We start from the raw sequence: 25,736 nt of genomic DNA on the forward strand, positions 1-25,736 counted from the left end.
ACCAAAAGACACAGACTGGCTGAATGGATACAAAAACAAGACCCATATATATGCTGTCTACAAGAGACCCACTTCAGACCTAGAGACACAAACAGACTGAAAGTGAGGGGATGGAAAAAGATATTCCATGCAAATGGAAATCAAAAGAAAGCTGGAGTAGCAATTCTCATATCAGACAAAATAGATTTTAAAATAAAGACTATTACAAGAGACAAAGAAGGACACTATATAATGATCAAGGGATCGATCCAAGAGGAAGGTATAACAATTGTAAATATTTATGCACCCAACATAGGATCACCTCAATACATAAGGCAAATACTAACAGCCATAAAAGGGGAAATCGACAGCAACACAATCATAGTAGGGGACTTTAACACCCCACTTTCACCAATGGGCAGATCATCCAAAATGAAAATAAATAAGGAAACACAAGCTTTAAATGATACATTAAACAAGATGGACTTAATTGATATTTATAGGACATTCCACCCAAAAACAACAGAATACACATTTTTCTCAAGTGCTCATGGAACATTCTCCAGGATAGATCATATCTTGGGTCACAAATCAAGCCTTGGTAAATTTAAGAAAATTGAAATCGTATCAAGTATCTTTTCCGACCACAACGCTATGAGGCTAGATATCAATTACAGGAAAAGATCTGTAAAAAATACAAACACATGGAGGCTACACAATACACTACTTAATAACGAAGTGATCACTGAAGAAATCAAAGGGGAAATCAAAAAATACCTAGAGACAAATGACAGTGGAGACATGATGACCCAAAACCTATGGGACGCAGCAAAAGCAGTGCTAAGAGGGAAGTTTATAGCAATACAAGCCTACCTCAAGAAACAGGAAACATCTCGAATAAACAACCTAACCTTGCACCTAAAGCAATTAGAGAAAGAAGAACAAAAAAACCCCAAAGCTAGCAGAAGGAAAGAAATCATAAAGATCAGGTCAGAAATAAATGAAAAAGAAATGAAGGAAACAATAGCAAAAATCAATGAAACTAAAAGCTGGTTCTTTGAGAAGATAAACAAAATTGATAAACCATTAGCCAGACTCATCAAGAGAAAAAGGGAGAAGACTCAAATCAATAGAATTAGAAATGAAAAAGGAGAAGTAACCACTGACACTGCAGAAATATAAAAGATCATGAGAGATTACTACAAGCAACTCTATGCCAATAAAATGGACAACCTGGAAGAAATGGACAGATTCTTAGAAATGCACAACCTGCCGAGACTGAACCAGGAAGAAATAGAAAATATGAACAGACCAATCACAAGCACTGAAATTGAAACTGTGATTAAAAACCTTCCAACAAACAAAAGCCCAGGACCAGATGGCTTCACAGGTGAATTCTATCAAACATTTAGAGAAGAGCTAACACCTATCCTTCTCAAACTCTTCCAAAATATTGCAGAGGGAGGAACACTCCCAAACTCATTCTACGAGGCCACCATCACCCTGATACCAAAACCAGACAAAGATGTCACAAAGAAAGAAAACTACAGGCCAATATCACTGATGAACATAGATGCAAAAATCCTCAACAAAATACTAGCAAACAGAATCCAACAACACATTAAAAGGATCATACACCATGATCAAGTGGGGTTTATCCCAGGAATGCAAGGATTCTTCAATATACGCAAATCAATCAATGTGATACACCATATTAACAAATTGAAGGAGAAAAACCATATGATCATCTCAATAGATGCAGAGAAAGCTTTTGACAAAATTCAACACCCATTTATGATAAAAGCCCTGCAGAAAGTAGGCATAGAGGGAACTTTCCTCAACATAATAAAGGCCATATATGACAAACCCACAGCCAACATTGTCCTCAATGGTGAAAAACTGAAACCATTTCCACTAAGATCAGGAACAAGACAAGGTTGCCCACTCTCACCACTATTATTCAACATAGTTTTGGAAGTGTTAGCCACAGCAATCAGAGAAGACAAAGAAATAAAAGGAATCCAAATCGGAAAAGAAGAAGTAAAGCTGTCACTGTTTGCAGATGACATGATACTATACATAGAGAATCCTAAAGATGCTACCAGAAAACTCCTAGAGCTAATCAATGAATTTGGTAAGGTAGCAGGATACAAAATTAATGCACAGAAATCTCTTGCATTTCTATACACTAATGCCGAAAAATCTGAAAATGAAATTAAGAAAACACTCCCATTTACCATTGCAACAAAAAGAATAAAATACCTAGGAATAAACCTACCTAAGGAGACAAAAGACCTGTATGCAGAAAATTATAAGACACTGATGAAAGAAATTAAAGATGAGACAAATAGATGGAGAGATATACCATGTTCTTGGATTGGAAGAATCAACATTGTGAAAATGACTCTACTACCCAGAGCAATCTACAGATTCAATGCAATCCCTATCAGACTACCACTGGCATTTTTCACAGAACTAGAACAAAAAATTTCACAATTTGTATGGAAACACAAAAGACCCCGAATAGCCAAAGCAATCTTGAGAATGAAAAATGGAGCTGGGGGAATCAGGCTCCCTGACTTCAGACTATATTACAAAGCTACAGTAATCAAGACAGTTTGGTACTGGCACAAAAACAGAAATATAGATCAATGGAACAGGATAGAAAGCCCAGAGATAAACCCACGCACATATGGTCACCTTATCTTTGATAAAGGAGGCAAGCATATACAGTGGAGAAAAGACAGCCTCTTCAATAAGTGGTGCTGGGAAAATTGGACAGATACATATAAAAGTATGAAGTTAGAACACTCCCTGACACCATGCACAAAAATAAACTCAAAATGGAATAAAGACCTAAGTGTAAGGCCAGACACTATCAAACTCTTAGAGGAAAACATAGGCAGAACACTCTATGACATACATCACAGCAAGATTCTTTTTGACCCAGCTCCTAGAGAAATGGAAATAAGAACACAAATAAACAAATGGGACCTAATGAAACTTAAAAGCTTTTGCACAGCAAAGGAAACCATAAACAAGACCAAAAGACAACCATCAGAATGGGAGAAAATATTTGCAAATGAAGCAAATGACAAAGGATTAATCTCTAAGATTTACAAGCAGCTCATGCAGCTCAATAACAAAAAAACAAACAACCCAATCCAAAAATGGGCAGAAGACCTAAATAGACATTTCTCCAAAGAAGATATACAGATTGCCAACAGACACATGAAGGAATGCTCAACATCATTAATCATTAGAGAAATGCAAATCAAAACTACAATGAGATATCATCTCACACCGGTCAGAATGGCCATCATCAAAAAATCTAGAAACAGTAAATGCTGGAGAGGGTGTGGAGGAAAGGGAACACTCTTGCACTGTTGGTGGGAATGTAAATTGATACAGCCACTATGGAGAACAGTATGGAGGTTCCTTAAAAAACTACAAAAAAAAAACAAAAAACAAAAAACTACAAATAGAACTACCATACGACCCAGCAATCCCACTACTGGGCATATACCCTGAGAAAACCATAGTTCAAAAAGAGTCATGTACCAAAATGTTCATTGCAGCTCTATTTACAATAGCCAGGACATGGAAGCAACCTAAATGTCCATCAACAGATGAATGGATAAAGAAGATGTGGCACATATATACAATGGAATATTACTCAGCCATAAAAAGAAATGAAATGGAGGTATTTGTAATGAGGTGGATGGAGTTAGAGTCTGTCATACAGAGTGAAGTAAGTCAGAAAGAGAAAAACAAATACAGTATGCTAACACATATATATGGAATCTAAGGAAAAAAAAAAAAAAAAGGCCATGAAGAACGTAGTGGCAAGACGGGAATAAAGACGCAGACCTACTAGAGAATGGACTTGAGGATATGGGGAGGGGGAGGGGTGAGATGTGACAGGGTGAGAGAGTGGCATGGACATATATACACTACCAAATGTAAAATAGATAGCTAGTGGGAAGCAGCCGCATAGCACAGGGAGATCAGCTCGGTGCTTTGTGACCACCTAGAGGGGTTGGATGGGGAGGGTGGGAGGGAGGGAGATGCAAGAGGGAAGAGATATGGGAACATATGTATATGTATAACTGATTCACTTTGTTATAAAGCAGAAACTGGCACACCATTGTAAGGCAATTATACTTCAATAAAGATGTTTAAAAAAAAAAAAGTGAGAATAGTCTCAACAAGTATATAAAATGACTCATGAGAAAAGGAAAACATTTACTACCAAGCACTTGGACACATCTCATTAATCTCCACCACAACCAGAAAAGGTTCAAATTTTTCAGCCCTATTTTACATAAAGGTTCAAGTTCACATAACTATCCAAACCAAGGATAAGCCACGAGCTCTAATACCAGATCTGAAGCTTTTTCCCACGTATAATGCTGACTTGGGTGTTCAGAGAACTTCCTGACATGGTGAAGGTGAGAACATGATGAGCATTGGCCTGAGAAGGGGCCATAGAATATTTTCTCTCTCTAGTGCCCCGCCGTTTAATGAGCACCTACTTTGTGCTGGATTCTTGACTGCCGGCTCATTTCATCCTGCTAACAATGCCCTGAAGCAGATCTCACTTCCACCCACTTACAGATGCGGAAACCGAGCTCAAGGAGCACAGCAGGTGAGCTTTCCGCTGCTCAGCTTACCTTTTACAGGATGAGGATATAAAATCCACCAGCTACATATCCTAAAGGAGTCCATGTGCCTGTTCTTTAAAGCATGATGGTAAATTGAAATACATACAATGGCACCACATGGTACAAAAAATAAATAAATAAATAAATAAATAAATAAATAAATAAATAAATAAATAAATAAATGGAAATGTGGAACTGTTAATGGAGCAGAACATACATCTGAAAATAATCGTTTAAAAAGGGTTATATGCAAAGACAGAGCCACGCATTTGTTTTCACCTCAGTGTCTTTTGAGGGACCTGTCTTGATAAAGATACAAAACATTGTTAAAATAGCCATGAAGTGGTGTAATCTTGCTCATGGGATCCCCACCCTTGGAGCAGCATTTGTTGCCTATTTCTGCAGTAACAAATTATCACAAGCTCTGTGGCTTCAAACAACAGAAATTTTTGGTTTCACAGTTCTGGTGTGAGAGGTCTGCTGTCCGGGTTGGTTGCTTTGTGAGACTCTAGGGACCGATCCACTCTGTGCCTCTCTTCTATCTTCTGTGACTGTGGCAGTCCTCGGTGTTCCTTTTCCTACAGATGCATCACTCCATCTCTGCCTCTGTCTTCACATGGCTTCCACACTATGTGTGTCTGTGACTCAGATGCTCAAATCTCTCTCTCCTTTCTCTACTAAAGACACTGGTCATTGGATTTAGGGTCCAATCATCTAAAGTCAGGATGATTTCATCTGGAGATCTTTAGTTAAATTACATCTGCAGAGATCTTACTTCCAAATAAGTTCATGGTCACAGCTACCAGGGATTAGGCAGTTTGGGAGGACACAATTCAACCCACTACAGGAGTAGTGCTATGTTAGGAAAGACTGTACTTGTTAATTAGGGTCATTTACTTAAGAAAGCTCAAAATAGATTTAACCTTAATGTGTCCAAGATATTCAGATATAAGAGGCACAAATGAAAAAAATAAACTCTGTTATGGAATTTTCACACTCCAAATTAGAGAATACCCCCCAAAACAAAACAATTTCCCCACAATTCTGAAGTGGAAAATATTTCCGCTTGTGACCTGATATTATAAAAGACATCACTGAGAACAGTCTTCTTCACTTGATAATATACTTTTTTCCTTTTTATCCTAAATCAGCTTACCTTTCACAAAAAACTACACACACACACACAAACACATACACACACACAAACACACACAGACCTAGACTTGTGGGATTCTTGTATATTTATTTAAGATGGATAAGGTGATTACATAGAAAAAACATTTTTCCCCTCTTTGGTAAACCAGAGCATATATTACGTTGCACATAAATAGAAACTACAGGTGCAGGAAACAAAAAGGATATCTCTGAAGCCAACACAATCCACAGGCTAAAGATTCCCTTGTGTGGAACTAGTTACAACACTGCACAAACTAAGTCCCTTAATGGTGACTTCATAAATATGAGATTATTCACATATTTATATGGTGTTTATGCAAATGGGTCCAAGTCGTTTCTTAATTTTATCCAAGTAAGTTTATGCTGGTTTCAGGTTTTACTATAGATACTTCATCATATACTAGAAATTACCTCTCTAACATGAAATTTAAAAAGGTGAAGTGAAACTAAATTGTGCAAGGGCTAGGACTGATATTGATAAGACAGTGTAAGCTCTGCATGGTAAAATGTATATGAAAAACAAGGGGAAAGTCTCAGAAAGTCGTGGATCAAGTCAGGAAGGGGTGTGTTGCTAAGTAAAATCAGGAGACGATGTGCAGGACCGACATTTCAACTTGTTATTTTAAAAAGTGAGATTATTTTACATTTCTTGATATAGATTTTAGTGCTGACCTGTTCCAGTGAAGAACTTCCAGGCAGAATTATGTCTCTCTGGGCGTATCTTTCAATCTCCTCACTGTAAGCTGAGGTGGCTTCACCGTCCTCTTTGTAGAGTCCAAGAATCTTACCAGAACTCGCCAGCTCTCCAGAACGGAAAGTCTCCTCCACAATGCTCTCATCTGTTTACCCCAAGAAGATCCCATGAACTCCACTTGCTCTTTGTCACTTTAACATAACGTGTGTCACTAAACACACGGTAATTTAACCACCTTTTTTCTTACATGGGATCAAGTTTCATCATCAACAATTTAGCAAACTATTTTATGTTTAATGTGCTGGGAAATCAGTAAAGCCCAGGTTTTAAGATTAAAAACTAACCACCTCGCCAACAAACTTTGTCCATCCTGCCATATTCCCAAAGTGAGCAATGTACAGCTGTGCTTTAATGCCTTTTTCCCCCTTACTAAATACATCTTGAAGTGTAGATACTGTGCTTTTCCATGCATTGACATTACATGTTGTTTACTTCAACATCTTACCATGTACTTGCTGTTTTGCTGAAACCAGCTTGGGAGATAAATGGTTTTAGGAGAAGCCAGAGCTCCTGGGTTCATTTCCTGAGTTAGGATCCCCAAGAACAGTTCCTGAGCTCTGTACACACAGAGGGACTTTACTTGGCCTGCCTTGTTTATTTGCATAGAAATGCCAGCACTTATATAAATGGTAGTGTACTTCACTTCTTTCTCTATCAACTGAAATCAGTATCATCTACAAAATGTATCTACCCATCTAGCTAGATGCATGCTGTAAATATAAAATAATCCTGGGCTTCCCTGGTGGTGCAGTGGTTGAGAATCTGCCTGCCAATGCAGGGGACACGGGTTCGAGCCCTGGTCTGGGGGGATCCCACATGCCGCGGAGCGGCTGGGCCCGTGAGCCACGGTTACTGAGCTTGCGCGTCTGGAGCCTGTGCTCCGCAACGGGAGAGGCCACGATAGTGAGAGGCCTGCGCACCGTGATGAAGAGTGGCCCCCGCTCGCCGCAACTAGAGAAAGCCCTCGCACAGAAACGAAGACCCAACACAGCCAAAAATAAATAAATAAATAAAATTTAAAATAATCCTCTCTCTTCCGGTCTCTAAAAAAAAATACTGGCAGGTAAAATATGGAATTTTCCATGCCTTCAATGTTAGGATTTTAACAAGAACCTTGACACTTTTAACCAATGGAAGAGAACCTCTTTTTTGGAGGGAAATGCAGGGTGCAGTATATAGAGAACTGCTGGTCTTCCTTCTTTGCTCACTGTACACTGTATTGCCTTGTATACGTCTTTAAACTTTCTAAGTCTAAGTTATATCCTCCTGTGTGAAATACATGGTGAAGTGCCTGACTATTCTATAAATGCCATAAAACTTTTGTGAGCTCATAAATGATACTGGAAGACTTATTAGATGCTACCTGTAAGTGCTACCTGTGCAAACTGGTGGTTTCAAGGGCTCCAAGCTGCAAAGAGTTGTCATATGGAAGGGACAGGTTAGGTATACAAGTGCCTTATTCAATGTCTAGCACACACAAAAAAGGTATTCAATGTATATTTGCTGACTCAGATATTATACTAAAAATATAGAGGCCTGACTGATTTAAAATGACCATTTGTGATGCTTAATTTTATATATCAGCTTGGTTGGCAATGGTGTCCAGTTATTTGGTTAAAAACTATCTAGATGTTGCCATGAAGGTCATATTGTGATTATCATTTAAATCAGCAGACTTTAAGAAAAGCAGATGACTCTTCATAATGTGGGTGGGCCTCATCCAATCAGTTGAAAGCCTTAAGAGCAAAGACTGTTTCCCCAAATAGAAGGAATTTGGTCTCAAGACGGCAAGAGAAAATCCGGTCTGAGTTCTTGGCCTACTGGCCTGCCCTGTGGATTTCAGTCTCAAGAATGCAACATTAACGCTTACCTGAGTTTCCATCCTGTTGCCCTGCAAAATTCAACTCCTTCCTGAACTTCATATTATTCTTCCCTGAATCAACCTGCCAGTCTGCCCTAAGGACTTCAGAGTTGCCAGCTCCCACAAAGATGAGAACCAAATTTTAAAATAAATCTCTCTCTCTTTCTATTGGTTTTATTGGATTCTGCTTCTCTGGAGAATCCTGACTAATACATCATCTGATTTAGGATCCCTCAAAATGAGAGCTCAAGCTGGCTTGAAAAACAAATTTGCTTGGTTCATAAAGACAAAAAGAAATAAAATGTTGGCTACACAAACTAATAGCAAAAAACTAAAGGGGTGGTGAATCTAGGTGGAAATAAAATTTTAAGGGGGTACTATTCTGTAAATGGGGATCAAAATGAGACCTAACCTTTAGGGCTGTTATGATGTTTAAATAAGTTAATATTTACCTTATTTAGAACAGTGCTTAGGACTGTGCCAGGTACCCAGTAGGCACTCAAGAAATGCTTAATTAATATTTTTATCATCAGCATCAATCGTCAGTATCTTCATCATTCTATGTATGTGCTTATCATCTCTGCTGATGTAATAATTAATAATTTAATCCCCATAACTACTCCATTGTGGCAGGTATTATATGTCCATTTGGCAGAAATAGCAAGGAAAAGTTAAGAAATTGGCCCAAGGTCACATAGCAAATGGTGACCTAAGCATAAATTCAATAGAAATAATAACCGTAACTATTAGAAGACAACTATAATCAGTGCCTTCTCCTCATAAGTACCATAAGGAGTTATTTTAATAAGTGAGAAAAAATGATTGAGAAAAACTAAACACACACTGAGAAAAAAAACTTAATAGAATTATTCCTCGTGAATTTGAATTCACATATATACAGCAACTAGCACTTAATGTTTTGGTAAAAACTCCAGTGTGGTTCTGGCATGAATTTATATGTATTAAACTAAGAATTTGAAATTTAAGTTTTAAAGGATTACCTTTAAGTTCCTAGATTAATACACATAAGAATTTCTTACCTAAGGAGCCTAACATTCACAAGTATGAATTCCCATGCTAAGACTGAAAACACTATACTATTTGTCTTTTTTCACCTCAAAGAATTTGTTTACAACCTAAGAAACAGTCTTCAAAAAGAATGGCATATAGCCTCATAAACTAGTGAATCCAAATATACCAGATGACATGGTAGGATCCTGCAATAGTAAGTCTGTTAAATCATCTTTGCTGTTTAGGATTATAAATTCTATGTAATTATAGGAAATTGGGCCATAATTAATTCCTCCCCCCAACTTTAGCTGTATTAAATATTTGCAGCCATCAAAACTTTACATAGGTCATCAATTAATGGTTATAGTTAGAAAAACCAGGCTAGCATTTGCATGAAACCATCTCAATTAATTTATGACTAATGTTAATATAAAAGACTGGAAATAATTGGTCTCTTACCTTGGGGTCCTCCTTGCCCACTCTCATGAAACAGCTCCGTTAATCGATCACAGAGAATTCTATTATCAGCTTGTAGGGGTGCTAAAAGAACATATTTATGATAACTTTTGCATCAGTTAATTTATAGATATGCAATGTAATTACAAAGAAATTATTAATCATCATGGTTATTTAGTTACTTTATAGGTCATAGACTCAAATTCTGTTCAACATGCTGTCTTGCTCTAAAAAAAACAAGCAAAAAATCCCTTTTGTAAATCAATGGTAATTGGAACAATGATTTTAAAATGCATATTGCAGGGCACTTGCAATGTGATACTTCTCCAATAAAAAGGATCTCATATTCAATGGATTATGACATCTATTACACAAGAATCATTTCAGAATAAGCCATTATAGTTTCTCAAATAGAGTATATAAGCATCTGATCAAAATGAATGACTGTTTTGCACTAGCTACTCTCTCTATATCATATTTTTTACTACAGAAACAACAAATTTAGGTGTTCTTAGATTCTTTTATATATGCCACTGCAGTATAATAACGCATGTAAGAACTACTGTACTCTTTTACAAGGATAAAGCAACAAGGTCATGTCACTACCAAAAAAAATAATAATAATCATAAGAACATGGTTCTAGAAGAGGGTTTAAAGGGTCATTATGTGGATGTCCTACCATTGGATAGAGCCGAACATAAATTATGCCAAGTTGGATGACGACCCCAGTCATACAATTAGAACACAGATACGTACACACATACATCAAACATGTTCTCATCCCATACATACATACATACATCAGACATGTTCCTCCCATGAGGAGGCCGATACAATGTCTGGAGCCCCATGGTGAAATATGATCTTCTGGGTTGCAAATGACCCTAAGTAATATTTGTCACTGTCACTATCTCAATAACCTCTGTAAACCCTAGAGTGCTTTGTAAACTACCAAATATGCATGGTGGTAGGCCCACAAGGAGCAATTTTAAATTGTTATTTTACAACCACACCTAGAATCGACATTAGAGAAGAGGAAATCATCCTATCACTGCACCTCTGTGGTTCAGAACTTAGATGGTGGTTCCATGTCTTCAATGAAAGAATTCAATAGTCTCTGGGTATGGAAATCTCACATGCTAGATGAATTTTATTGAAGGATGCTCATTTTAAACTTGAAGAGCTGAGATGGCATTTGTAAAGTAATAATGCTCCTCATATGCATAACACAGGCCTTAGAATGGCAGCAAACTGCTTAGAGCAGCATCAAATGAAAACCAAGTCCTGCTTCTCTATCTGACCAGCTTGCTGTCCTTGATCAAAAATTACCTTCGCTGCCTGTCATGTTGTTAGCGGTTAAAACTTACCATTTAAATTGTAAGCTGCAAAATCTAAATGGAGCTGCATGTGTGATCTTTGTCACCTCATTTTCATGAATGGAAAAGAATATTCTGACACAAAAATTACGTACTTAATTCTAGTTCACCCTCTCCGCTGACCTCCATCCCATACTGCCTTGGGTTTATTTCCTCATCCGTCAGTGGGTCAAAGTAATTTCTGCTGTATTCATTTCCTGTGGAAAGTACATGAAGTAAGGGTCAGTGATTATTATAAGCACATGAACCAAAATGTTAATTCTGAAATCGACACCAGCACAGAAGGGCCATTTTAGCTACTTTATAAGCTTAATTTTTTTACAAGTCTTCCAGGCTTCCCTTTTTTGTAATTATCATCTTGCAAAAGGTCAGAAAAGGTAATTCAAGAAACAAGTTCATGCTATCTGTCTGTTGCTAAAAAAATTAATGGGAAAATTTTCAAATGTAGACTTTAGAAGAATAATTTGAAATTTTAATCAAATTGTTTCTAGGATATACTCAAGAAAGGACACCATTGGATTATAATGATGTTCAGAGTTCACTGATGACTCTATTTACCCACTTGTATATAATTCACAAAGTATATCATGTCGTTGTGTCCAGAATTCCAGTCAACTTAATAACATCTTAATTATGAGAAACTATAGCAAAATTTCCACATTGCTATTTGAGTAAAAAGAAAGGAAAAAGAGAGAGGGAGGAGGGAGGGATGAAGGAAGAAAAGAAAGAAGAAAGGGAGGGAGGAAGGAAGGAAAGGAGGGAGGGAGGGAAGGAAGGAAGGGAGGAATGCAAGTGTAAGGGGCCTGTTCACAGGTCTCTTTTGTTATGTCAGCTTAAGTAACACGAAGGAAAGGTACAAATGATTTAGCCAGAAATTTTATCCAAGACATCAACAATCTCAACAAAACAAACCCAAAATTCTCACTTCACATTTCCCCCTTACTTTTGTCCTTATGTCGGTAACAAAACTGTAGCATCAAATATGACTTTGTAATAGAGAAAAAGATCTGTTATCAATTTTCCAAATCTAGTTTCATACTTCCTGCAGACTGAAATGTATAGCAGTCTGTTGCTAGTAATTTGCATTCAGTAAAATGTAATCTACTCTGACGATAACTCAAGTTGCCTCAAACATTACAAAAGAAATAAAGCTTCGTCAACTGAAAACAACAATAATTTTGAAAGTATTGCCCACAGGGAAGGGTTAATATTGTACATACCAAGTATACTGTGATATTCCATAATGTATTTGTTTTAGGATCAAAAATAATCCCAACAGCAGCTCCAAGACTAAATGGAATTTTGATACGAACCAAGGCTTAAAATTTATATTTCTGGACCGGCACATTTTTGCTGTCAGTCTCCGTTCTATCAATGTAGTAAGAACTGAAAATCTGCTTTACCTCTATTCTCAGTAAAGAAAAAATAAATGCGTTTCATTTTTGTTACTTTATCTGTCAACAGCTACTAGGCTGATATGAATCTCGGCAGTATGTAATCAAAGTCTTCTGTACTGCAATAACACAGTAATTCTACCCCATTCTCAGTAATTGTTGTTTTTTTCTTCCCCTTTAACACAAAGCACTGTGATACTCTTAAGTATACCCTTTCATATGCTGGCAAAATAATTCACCTTTATTAAAGCAAAAAGAGTGGTGTATTCCTTATTATATTGCCATGGCAGCATCAGTCAACTATTGGTACCCATATCCTGGAAACTCCTCCAATCCAATACAAAACTCCAATTCTCTGTCTACTGAAATGACTTATTAATAAATAATGGCAAGTGAATCAAGTCCTTGGAGAATAAACAAAGTTAAGTCATTTTTAACCACAGGTCTGGAGAGGCTGATCTGGCTTGTAGGTTCTCAGACCATTTCCATCCCTGTTGTCAGTTGAGAAATGAGGGTCTTGCCCAGCTGAGTGAGAAGGAGGCCTGCACACCAGGAGCCTTCCAGGCGCTACCTCCCCTAAGGGCTTGAGGCTTGCCCACTCAGCTGGAAGATGGGCCCCTTCAAGGTCTCCATACGGTTTCAAAATCTATGCAAAGTGTTCCTTCTACATTCAGTGTGGGTTGAGACACACATGTAAGTTATAAACGCCGCTCCTGGAGTGATTTATTTTCTACTTTGCATTCTGGGATATGGCAAATAGCATTTTACGAGTAAAGGATTATAAGGGATCTTGAGCAAAGAGGCAATCCACTGATTCTCTTTAAAAATCCTCAAATTCTATAACATTATGTATTTAGAGGATTCATATATTTTTACAATGTATTTTTATTTTATACTACATTTTACAGTTCCTTGTGTATCGTTTTACATATGTAATATTATACTTGCTGTCGTCTGCCTCTTACTCTAAAATACAAGCTCCATGAGGGTAAAAACATAATCTCTGTGCCTAGAATTGTGCCTGGCACACAGAGGTACTCATAATATTATCTGAATTCATTCGTTAGATAAACCGTTTTTGGAAACTTTTTGTAATACCCAAATCCTTCCATTGTCTAGATGTTGTTTCTTTATTAAAATGAGCCAAAACTTATCACCTTTTTATCACACTTTATTCCTCTCATCCTTTCTGTTCCCCATCCCCTCTCTCTTTTCCTTCAAGACCCCCTTCCCTTTGTTGTTTAATTGAGTCCTTCTAGGAACCAAACACTATGTCTGGATTTTAAGAACAAACAGAAAACAGTGGCTCTGCCTTCAGAGCTAACGTTCAATCCAGTGTGATTTAATATCATGTAAGGGACAGAGTTCTGTTGAGTGTGTGGTAGGAGCACCTAGCCTATACTGGGGACTTCAAAGACTTCCTGGAGAAATTATCACCTGAAGTAAGTTTAAAATGTGATTAGGAATTAGCCATATCAAAAATAAAGGGGAAAGGAATTTTTATTGGAAGGAGAAGCATAGGTAAAGGAAAAAAGACACAAAAGCATAAAGACATGGGAAGCATGTTTTGTTAGTGGATACTCCCCAATTATTCTCTGCCTCCCAAAGTTACAATATAATAAAGTAAGTAATGGAATCCAAACTTCCTCAGTGGTCCCAGAGTTGAGTTTTTAACTGATGTTTTTGCTCAAATTATTATTAAGTTGTACAGGGTCACTTTATGCTGATAAGATGTTTCAGATCCATTCAATTATTTAAGGTGTATTTACTGAGTGCTTATTGTGTGAATATATCAGCAAAACAAACATTCAGAAATCCCTCCCCTCACAGAGCTTACATTCTGTGAGTGGAAGAATAAAAGCAAACAAATATGTATGTTTTACAGTTTATGAGATGGTACTACATGACGCGGGGGAAAAATAGAGCCAGATAAAGATGATTTGGCATCCCAGGGAGGGGTGGGGCTGCATCTCTTGCATATACCTTTGTTTCAAACTAGGAATGACAGGCAGGATTAAATCACTATGTTCTCAGCACTACTGAGATAGTGAAGTGGTAATGTAATATTTATAATTTATTATTTATAGCATTACTATTTTGCCAATTTCTTGCTATAACATAAATCAGCTTATGAATCAAATAAGAACCTACTATTATTAAATATTAAAATAACTCTTCCTTTCTATTGTTGTATCTTGCCTTGATAGGCCAATAACCTAAATATAGTAGGCAGAGTTTAAGATGGGAAAGCACGTGGAACCTATGAGCAGTTTGGAAACTACAGACTTCATCTTAACAATAGTTCCTTTGCTCGTGTTTCATTGGATAGGTCAAGATTTAATAAAGTGAGATGGTTTTAGGAGAGGATATATATTACCAGAAGGTAGGTTAGTAACAGGATAAATTCCTAAAAGTGCCCTAATCATTCAGAATATGCTTTTGGATATATCTAAAATCATCTCACAGGAAAATTAACAGACCCACTGAGAAACTCAAAGTAGGGCATTTAGCAATATACATACAACAGGTTTTAATATGGTTGACATTTAACTGCTTGTTACATTCAGATGAATAATCTGACAATTGCCTATATACTTATATCTATGGTTCTACATTGAAGCAATTGGGCATGATACATAAATTAATAAATCAGTAAATTGGTCTTTATACTCTCAATACTCTACTTTTGTTTCTAACTTCTGAGAATTGGCTGTTTAACGTTTAGAATCAGCCTCAGTTAGTGCATTTCTTGGGCTATTTTTACTGATTGGGGGAGGAAGGCGCATGTACTTGCCTCTGCCCTTCCACAGATATCAGGTTTTCCTACCCTTTAACTCAGAGCAGCATGGAATGTAATCAGGGCTTTTACTTAAATTACACCGTACGTGAACTTTGGTCAGGAAATCCTCCAGGGTGCACCCATGCAGTTCCTTGGGGGCTATAATAGTGAGAATGAAATTGCCCACCAGAGGAAGGTTAGTGTGAATCATGGGAAGCGTCTTGACTCAACGAGGCAACCACTTCCTTTCAAATCAGCCCCATTAGCTCCAGAGAGAGAAGCTCTGAATGTCTCTATCCATTTTTGGATTGGTTTATTGGTTCCATTCTTGTCCTCTTCCTGTGACTCCACCTGCTTCAACTCAGCTTTTTATCACCAATCATCAGGTTTTTTATAATATTCTGTAAGTTAAATAAACACAAGGCCTGCATGTAAACTAAATAACTAAACAAGTTACATTCTATGATTTACAGCCGTGCACCAAAATTTTACAAACTAGGATATTCTGAACATTATTCCTTTTAAAGGCATGAAGCCTAGAGATCTATAATTAAATTTGATTCCCATGAACTTTATAAATAAATTTGGGAAAACTTTCTACTTTCCCCACTTTGAAAATCTAATACCAAGGTCTCAGGTTTAAATGTTCAGGCAGTTTATATATGTGTATGAAACAGAAATGTGGAAATCAAGAGGTTGCAATAAACGGCAAGTTAGTGGGAACTATGTCAAACTCAAACATGCTCCATCTTACTAAATCCACTCAAATACTATTTTTATAAGATTGATTTACAAACATTTTTTAAATTAATGGCAACAAAAGATACAAGGCTACTTTTTAATATGACAATTACCTTAAACCAAAGAATGATTACCTTAAACCAAAATTTCATTATACTAAGTATCAAAACAAAACTATAACAAAACCCAAACAAACCAAAAAATAAACCTAAGGATAAAAACTCAAACTATGACTTAGATGTCCACTATCAATATTATTATCCAATATTCTCTTAGAAATCTTAGTCAAAGTAATTAGAACAGAAATAAGGGGGAACATGAGCTAAAAAAGTATTGAAAATAATTATATTTTGTGTAAATATTATTTGAAGGAAATGTTTTCATACCATGAATGCATGAGAGATTTGATTGAAAAACCTTTAGAACAAAGACAATAATTTGCAAAGTATTTGAATAATACCCTGAAAACAACAAGATAATCTTTAAGAATCATTGATTTTTTAAAATACCAACAATAGCCACTTAGGAGATATAATGATTAAATAGAAAACCAACACCCATCATAAAGCTCCAGATAACTCTCAAAATTAATTTATTTCTATTAGATTTTCATAGGAATCCCTAGGTAGTCATCAAGAGTATTCATCTTACCCAGAAACTCAAACTGAAAGGCATGAGGTTTTAACCACAGAGTTAAAAACAGCAAATGAATACCATTTCCGTTTTCTTCTTTATAGAAAGGCTAACCTGTGAAAATGGCTCCACTGCTCACACTATATTCAAAAACTGGTGCTCTGTTGGACAAATTAGCTTTCTCCACTGCTTATTCTTACTTCTTTTCCAAATCTTGTGGGTATTTGAGATTATCAGTGATTTGAAAACCTAAATAGGGTAATAATAGTCGAAGTTTGCTAACAAGTACTAATTAATTGAGCCATATTCTTTCTTCCCCTAAGGTCCTCCCTCATGGTAAATTACCAGGCATTTTAACTTTCAAACCACTGGAGTGCTGTCGAGTGCATAATTGCTGCAGGGCTCATCTGACGTACCCCAAGGCATTAATGCATCATGTGTTCCTCTGGACCTCAAATCCTCAGAGTTAAAGCGGGTCCCTAAGCACCTAACTTCTAAACAGGAAGATCTTTCCATTACTTAAGTAATAATGATAATTCAAAGGTTAAGTATAAATATATTGTTTTTTATGCATATTTAAAAGTCCTACAAAAGCAATGTCAAAGTAGGTGTGTTTTTTTCTTTCTAGTTGAAGCCAGGCACCATTGTCCTACTTGCCCATAAATTTATGTATACAGTTTAGAATACTGCCTTTCAATTAGGAAGGACCTGATATTAGACATCAGTCACCCCTTAATATTTCTGATTGTGCCCTCATTCATTTAATAACTATGCCTTCCCCCCTGCATCTATGGTTACTTATATCTATGTATTGTACTTAAGGGTTCATTCAGGTAGCAATATTTTCATCACACTGTAGCACACTTCAGTATGAAAGCAATCAATATATTGGATTATTAGATTTAGTTTAAACAATATTGATTAATAATACTTTCTCTTTAAAAATCTGGTAACTTCTAGACAACTAAACTCTATCTCATAAAGCAAAGGGTTCAGGTCTTCCCATGGGTCTTTTTTTATAAGGCTTTTGGTCAATCAATCTGATGAAGGCTAAGGAAAATCTTATTTTCTATTAAATCTCTTTAATAGAAAACAAAAAATATCTGAAAGAAACTCTAAATGGAATTTTTCAGAGATTAAGGACTAACGTATGCTAAAAACATGTATAAGGTCGTGAAAAGTTTATGTAAGATCATAAGAAACTTTTCTAGTAAAATTGTTCTTAAAATGGAAATGCAACTATTGAACTCCAGTCAACATGGTGGCCTTGTAAACTTTGAAATTATGCAGAATTTCATTGATATAGTGCAACTTATTCTGGAAGCAAAAAAAAAATCTTTTAGAAAATTTCACCCACCTAGAGGGGTGGGATAGGGAGGGTGGGAGGGAGACGCAAGAGGGAGGGGATATGGGGATATAAGTACATGTATAGCTGATTCACTTTGTTATATAGCAGAGACTAACACAACAATGTAAAGCCATTACACTCCAATAAAGATGTTAAAAAGAAATGAAAATTTCACCAAATATTTAGGAGGTATAGGTAAACAATTTAGTAACCTGTCCAACTGCTAAGAGACTGATTGCATCACTAATGTATCAGAAAACAAGTCTTTCTCTCAGTTCTTTTACTGTGCAGCTGTTTATGTTAGGAGACTCATTGGACTTCTGTAATATCAGCTATATGATCTCTACTTCTAGCATTTCTATGATTCTAAGATTCTTAACCATACTTTTTACCACTATACAGATTCCTGTGCTCACATTTTTCTTTTGAAGGTACATAAATTTCACTGGCACATAAACAAATCCAGTGGTTTAAATGTATGAATCTATCATCAATGAACTGGAATCATAAAGTAGTATCTCTGAATATTAAAATAATTCTTATAAAAATTCTTTCCCCAACCAATGACTTATGACAGATTTTATAAAATATTATTTTACAAAGAGTCATACATTGGGGGTTTCACAAAAATTTGAAGAGAAGATAGAAAAATGACTGTGCTCAACAGCTGGTAAACTGTTACCCATGGTTTCAATTTTAGCATTAACAGAAACAGGAAAAGACAACATCAGTAGACATTCTGCTGATTTCCTGGGCAAATCTGTGTGATTACCTGGAGGTGGGCAGTTCCTTCTGAGAAGAAAACTAATTAAACTTTTCTTATGCTGTTGAAATTCCCAAAACTCAAATATTTGATTAAAATGCTCCTTTCCCAATGGGACAAATATTATTCTAGAACTCTGGTACTCCATTTAGGAAAAAAAAATAGGAGGGGGTGGGGTAGGATAGTAAACTTAAATTGATTTGTATAATCTGACCAAATATTTCACCCATCTTGTATCTACATAAAGTATTTCTTTATTTCTGTAGGAAGGATGCTTTCCTGAGTGTATATTTTTAGACTTCCAAGTCAATGAAGGAGGTTCAAATCACTTAGGAGCCAAAACTAAATGTATCTAAAAACACAAATCCAGGTCAGTTCATAAACCTAAAGCAAATGATTTTCCTATATATTTCTTTTTCTTAATAATATTTGAAATGTCCCAAATCAAAAAGTATTTTTAAATGTACTATATATTTCATATAATACCTTTTTTCCATCTTAAGGGGCAAATGAGAACAATATAAACGGTTTTATACAATATCACTTCTGAAATAATCTAGGCTATGTGCACTAGGGGGAAAAACAATTCTCGTCACATATTTGCTCTGACAATTTGAATTATGCACTTAACATGTACCCTTACATGTCATTTTTATTATAAATTTTTGTGCATGTGTATTTCTAATGGCCACACCAATCTGAAGATAGATTTAGGGTCACGATTACAACCCTAATTTAGGATTTCTCTAGCTCAGGCACAACTATTATGATTTCCTACCCTTAATTCAAACCACCCCTCATTTCTTTGGAGAGGATATAAGTCCTTTGATCACAGACGCTGAAACTCATTCCTCTCTGCTTCTTTTGGAACATCTGCCATTTTCTTTCTCTAAGGCTGAGGCTTCCGCTTTGCTGCCTGCTGTCAAGGTTTCTACACTGTGGTCTTCTGACCACATCCATCATGAAATCAGTGGTGGCACCTCCACCCCACAGAGCAGCAGGGAAAGCACTTCCTGTCAATCCCACAGCTGCTGCTGGGGCCACCTCAAGTGACCACTGTCACTTCCAATACTGATTCCTGCTGGTACCCATTATAGGTTATCCCAAGTTCTATCCAACATCTTCTCAGGTTCTGATCAAACCTTGAACTCACGCCTCTGTCCATCTCACATTCCATTGGCAATGCCAACTGGAGGGATACACGTCATCTCTACCCACATGGCTTCCCTCCATGTCACACAGGTTAGCAGGTAGAGCTCCTAGGTCCCCAACGACTGACAGAGATCCCAGTTTTTATTCCAAGTCCCTCTCCCCAAGACCCAGGAATAAATGCCTGAGGATTACACCATGGGACAATATGATTGGCAAACACTAGACTGTACTCAAAACTAGTTTCCTTCTCTGGCCCTGAGTCTTCGAATAAGATCAAGATCATGTGCCTGTCTCTTTCCTTAGAATTAGTCCTTTGCCAGGAACATTCTTAGTCTTTTTTCAAAATGGAAATGCAACAAATGAACCAGTCAAACTGCAGGTAAAGAGAGCTTAGCAAAGTTTAAATTGAATATGGAATTTCATTGCATCAGTGTAACTTCTTATTCTGATGGCCAGGGAGTATTTTTGTAAATGTCACCCAATATTTAAAGGGAACTAGGTTTAAAAAAAAAAAAAATTTCTGTCCAGCTGCTAAAATACTGACCACATCACTGAAGCATCAGAAAACCTAAATTTTTATAGGTTTTTTACACTAAAAAGTTATGTTCATTTTAGGCCACTTTAAACCACAAATCCTCAGACATGCTCAGTCCTAGGCTGAACACAGTTTAATCAACTAAACTGAGATCACAGTTATGTTCATATGGTACACACACACACACACACACTTATTTTTTCCTGATTTACCCATACTTCTAGAGTCATTCAATCTGAGAAATGTTATTTATGAAATTGATGTAAAAATCTTGTATGAGAAAACATTGCCTTTTTGAGAGTGCCTGTTTAATCTGGATTAATCAACTAAAATCTCAAGAGTTGCCCTCAGTGTGACTTTGCTGGTGTAACACGCTTCATGACGCAGAGAACGACCATGTCTGTTGTGTTCACTTTTGCATCTCCTGTATCTAACATAGTGCTTGGGAAATAGATGTTTGATCCATATGTTTTCAGTAAATGAGGAAGAGGAAATGGAGAAATACATAAAGTATTTTGGGATTATATATATATATATATATATATATATAACTCCTAAGCAAAATATTGTATAAATTTTATATCCAACTAATCACACATATACCACTTCCATTTTTTAATTGTACTGATGTCATGAACAATAGGATATGATCAGGAAAGAATCCAAGACTGAGGAGCTGTACGGGACGTTTATCAGATGTGTGTCTGGTTGATTTGTTTTGCTGTCGTGCATCCATTTCCCCTCCCTAATAACATCACAATTTCCTAGTTCCCAGTGTGTATAGTCTTGATGGTTCAGTAACTCCAGATTCCTGTCTCCAATGACAGAAGCCAGGAAGGGCTGACAGAACCTACTTCCCCTACCTGTGACAAAGCCAAGGAGCTGGCAAGTGACCTAAGCGTGGTCAATCAAATGCTCTCCCCTACGATTTTGGGTGAGGGAAGCAAGGATGGAAAGGACACTTGAAATAACCTCTGAAAATTAGAGATTAAAAGGAAAAAACTTCCCAAGTGCAATTAAATCGCTCACCATCATTTGAACTGTTTTACTATGCACTTCCATAATTATTTATTTCTTCTTATCTAAAGCCTTTCCATGGCTCCTTCTCACATCTGTCCCATGTTTCATTTTACTGTCATTTAGAATTCAGTCATTCACGACTTTGAGTGCCACTATGTTATAGATTCAGATTATTAAATACGCCCTTTCGACCTACCCAGCCCTCAAGCCCTTGTTATGTTTAGAACCTAAGTCCATTCCTCTGTCTTTTGAAATTCTAATTAGTTGTGGGTTCTCTGTCGCTCTCCCTTTTCAAGTGCTGTAATTCTGAATTTCCCTTCCTGATCAGGTTAATCATCATCAGGCCAGGCCATGGCTGGCAGTGAGCGAAGTGGATGAGCTGGGGTCAGAGAAGCAGTCTGAGTTCCGGGCAAGATGGAGCAGAGGACATGTGGCCAAAAATGATCACATGTGAGTTATTCCTCCCGAAATTTACAAAACAGGGGATTGAATGCTTTTGCTAAGTGTCTACCTACAAATTAAAGGCAATAGGAATGGAAAGAAGGTCTTGAGCAGAGCCTAGGTGACTTTCTTTAGAAGTGAGTACCTGAGACAGAGCGTGTGAAAGAGACCTGGCGGGAAGCAGGAAGGACTGAGGCTTTCGTTGTGTTTTTTCTCATTCACACCTTGTAAAAATGACTGATACCAACGTACAGTGTCAGCTCTGTAGCACACTGCCATTTCTCTGGAGAACCTTTAGACAAATAAGCTTCTAAGAATGCTTTAACACTGGACTGTTCAGGAGGGATTTGAGGGTACCCTCCAAGTGATCTTAAAATCAGACCACTCAGTAGTTCCTCATTTTGCTTGTTCCTAAAGATCAGTGTGTATTTATTTCAACCACATTTTTCCTCTACTAAGGGACTCAATCCATCACAAATTTGAAGTCTTTTTATTCCAAAGTTTGTTAGAAAATCCCTCTCCTCGACATTTCCTTCATAATTTAAATCGCTATCTATCCAACAATTTTACATTTCTGTGAAATAATTTGGGTAAGTAAAGTAGCATTGGTATTCTGCCATTACTTACCATTACTTTTTTTTTTTAAAGCATCTAAAAGGTAGAAGTGTATTGGATACTTACTTATAGGATGAAAAAGGTGGAAATGTGTTTGATATTTACTTATAGGATGAGAATTTGTGCTCATTGTTATAATATTGTGGGGGAAAATGTAGTTACTCTATTTTACTTAAGTCATCACATTGGCAGATGATATAAATGTTCTTTTTTACTGTATTAGCAAGAAACATTGTGTTCTACAATACCTAACAGTTTCTAAATTCAGGTATTCAAATATTATTCCTTGTTCACAGACCATAAAATTGCACATCTCATTTGCAATTGAATTTTTTTTGGAGGCTCTCCCAAAGGCAGGTGAGCAGGGTGGGTTTAGGTAGAGATTCATCAAATAATTTTTTTAATGTTGATTATGTTCCAGAATGGAGGTGGTATAACCCCTACCTATGTCCATGTCTGGCTGGTTTTGTCAGGATAATAAATCATTCCTGGCTTTTCCATCTAAAGCTCCTTCCACTCTGATCTACTTTTGAGTTATAAAATGTTCTCTCTCCCCATTTACTAATTTCTGGTTCATAGGAGAATTTATTCAATCCATCTCCAGGAATACTTTTTATATCCAGACTTTTTACATCATAGAAATAATGTTAGAAATGACAAGTACAATTGAGACAGTGTTGGAACTATTATATTGTAGGTCAATATTAGTTATGCAGCATTTTGGAGGCTGGGAAGTTATGGTCCTCTAAGAGTTCCTCAAATTCTCCCATGCAAACTTGTGTGGCTGGACTTCCAGGTCTAATAGTCTGTAACTGCATTGCTCACTACCATAGCCACCAGCCATATATGCCTATGGCACACTTGAAATGAGGCGAACTCACATTAAGACTTCCTGTCAGCATAAATACACACAGATTTCAAAGACTTCATACCAGAAAAAGTTAAATATTGCTTTAAATTTTTACTTTGATTATAAGTTGAAATAATATTTGTAGATATGGATTGAAATAAATTGTATTATTAAAGTTCATTCACTTTTTTCTCTTTTATTTTATTAATGTGTGCTACTGGAAATTTTTAAGTTGTATCCATGGCTCACATTATATTTCTACTGGATAGCATTTGACTATAATTACTTTCACCCTAACACTTACCCCAGATGTCACCCTTTCCACAGACCTCATCTTACCCTCTCTCGCCAACACCTATCTTCCACAACTATAATTATTCTCTGTGACTCATTTTATTGAGCTTCTAACAGGTGAGCCATCAAGCGGTACTCCGCCTCTGAATATCCATTTACAAACTTAGAATTCAAGGTTTTCACACAGGCTCTTGGGCCCACAGAGAATAAGAATTCCTCTTGATGAAATCTGAACATCTCTGCTGAATAGAAATTTATAAAGAAGGTCTGGTCCAGCCTCCATTTGGGCAAGGGGGAACACATCCTTCTCCTCGGGGCCCAACTGCATGAAACATCCTAGTTCCATAAGAAAAACTAATTTCCCACCAAGGGAACCAAAGATCTAAAAAACGCCCTTAGGCTGATGACATCAGAAGTTTATCTTCAGAGTCTGCAGTTGAAGAAGATGCCAGATGAAGTTTCCCTTCATGTTCCTTACTGTTCACCATCCTTGCCAGCATTTTCTTTGCCAGACTAGGAGGTTGCTGATCTTGACTGTCTGACTGAACTCTAGACTCTCCCTTCTGAATATGTCAGCAACCTCTCCAGCCATTATCCTGATATGCCCTCCCCCTAACCAGTAACATCTCCCATAAAAAAAGAGAGCAGCTCCATAGGCAGGGTTGAGGCATGTAAGCTATAGAGTCAAATAAGGCTTGGTTTAAATCCCTTATTCTACCATGTGTTCTCTTTCTTACTTTAGTCAAGTTACAACCTTGATTTTTTTCATCTATCAAATGAGGAGAATCATAAAATATACCTGGTGTAGATTCTGCTAGTGGGCCCCAACACACATTCGCTCCTTCTAGAACCTCCCCCCCTCCAATTTCAGCTTGAAACATGACTCTGAGGTAAGAACACTTCCCAGCCTCTCTTGCAGCTGGACGTGGCCAAGTGACTCATTTCCAGCAAGTGGGATAGAAGCAGACATGATACATGTAACCACCTGTTTGTGGCTTCCTTCTTCCCTCCCAGTGCTTGGAGCATGGAGCTGGTATCTAGTCATCTTGGACCACGAGGATAAGAACAGCAGCTCAGGGGTTCATAGAAAGGTACTGGGGCATGTCTCAGTCTCTGTTACTGTGGCCTTTATCGCATTAGCTGAATCTATACCCTAATATGCCACTCTAAGGAAGTATGAAATTAAAAGAGATGATGCACATAGAATACTTAGTATAGTGGCTAATAGATAACATGCACTCAAGAATGGCAACTGTTATTATGATTATTGACAGCCCTATATCCTGCCACTTTGCACAGACTTACAGGAAAACACACACACACACATGCACACACAAGCAAGGAGAATAAGACAAGCTAAATCCACCGATTTGAACATGCATGATACGATGTGGAAGGCAGAAATCTAGAGGCTGGTAGAATTTCCCCTGAGCTTTAGGAATCAAAGTTCATAAAATCAATGCTCTGTACACCATGATAACCTATTGGGATCTGGACGGCCTGTTCTGTACAGGTAGAAATCGTGATGAGGCTGCGAAGTGGGGCCAGCATTGAACACATCTGTGCCAACTCATGGTCCATTACTTCAGACAGTTCCCTCTCCAAAAGCTATCTGGTCGTTAAATTCTGATGTCTTTCGTCTTGTTCAGTGATGAAGATAAGAGCAAAGACAGCAAGCTTTAATGACTTCTTTCTTTGTAGTTACAGAATAATCTTTCCTTCTAGGCAGCAAATACGTCAAAGCTTAGAAGCAGCTCTGTCCCTAACTCAGGAAGAGCCAGCCGTCCTGTGCCAACCTGATGCAGAGTACATACGTATGCCCCTCGTTTAGGTAGAACCCTTTACCTAGTTAGCTGTTGGAAACTGCCCTACAACTGAAAATCAAGGAAACTA

At 37.1% G+C, this 25,736-nt stretch overlaps 1 protein-coding gene across 1 annotated transcript in view; it reads right to left on the reverse strand.

Moving 5' to 3' along the window:
* Positions 1 to 25,736, reverse strand: part of OFCC1 (orofacial cleft 1 candidate 1) — a gene marked incomplete at its 5' end in the record, with an annotated part of 208,283 nt that overhangs the window by 181,502 nt on the left and 1,045 nt on the right. The window contains 3 exons of the mRNA XM_036868623.1: positions 6,492 to 6,658; positions 9,905 to 9,973; positions 11,389 to 11,475. Of these exons, the coding sequence (XP_036724518.1) occupies positions 6,492 to 6,658; positions 9,905 to 9,973; positions 11,389 to 11,475 (323 nt within the window). The remainder of the gene's footprint in view (positions 1 to 6,491; positions 6,659 to 9,904; positions 9,974 to 11,388; positions 11,476 to 25,736) is intronic.

The sequence above is a fragment of the Balaenoptera musculus genome, chromosome 11 (genome assembly GCF_009873245.2).
Source record: "Balaenoptera musculus isolate JJ_BM4_2016_0621 chromosome 11, mBalMus1.pri.v3, whole genome shotgun sequence".
In the NCBI taxonomy this organism is placed as follows: domain Eukaryota; kingdom Metazoa; phylum Chordata; class Mammalia; order Artiodactyla; family Balaenopteridae; genus Balaenoptera; species Balaenoptera musculus.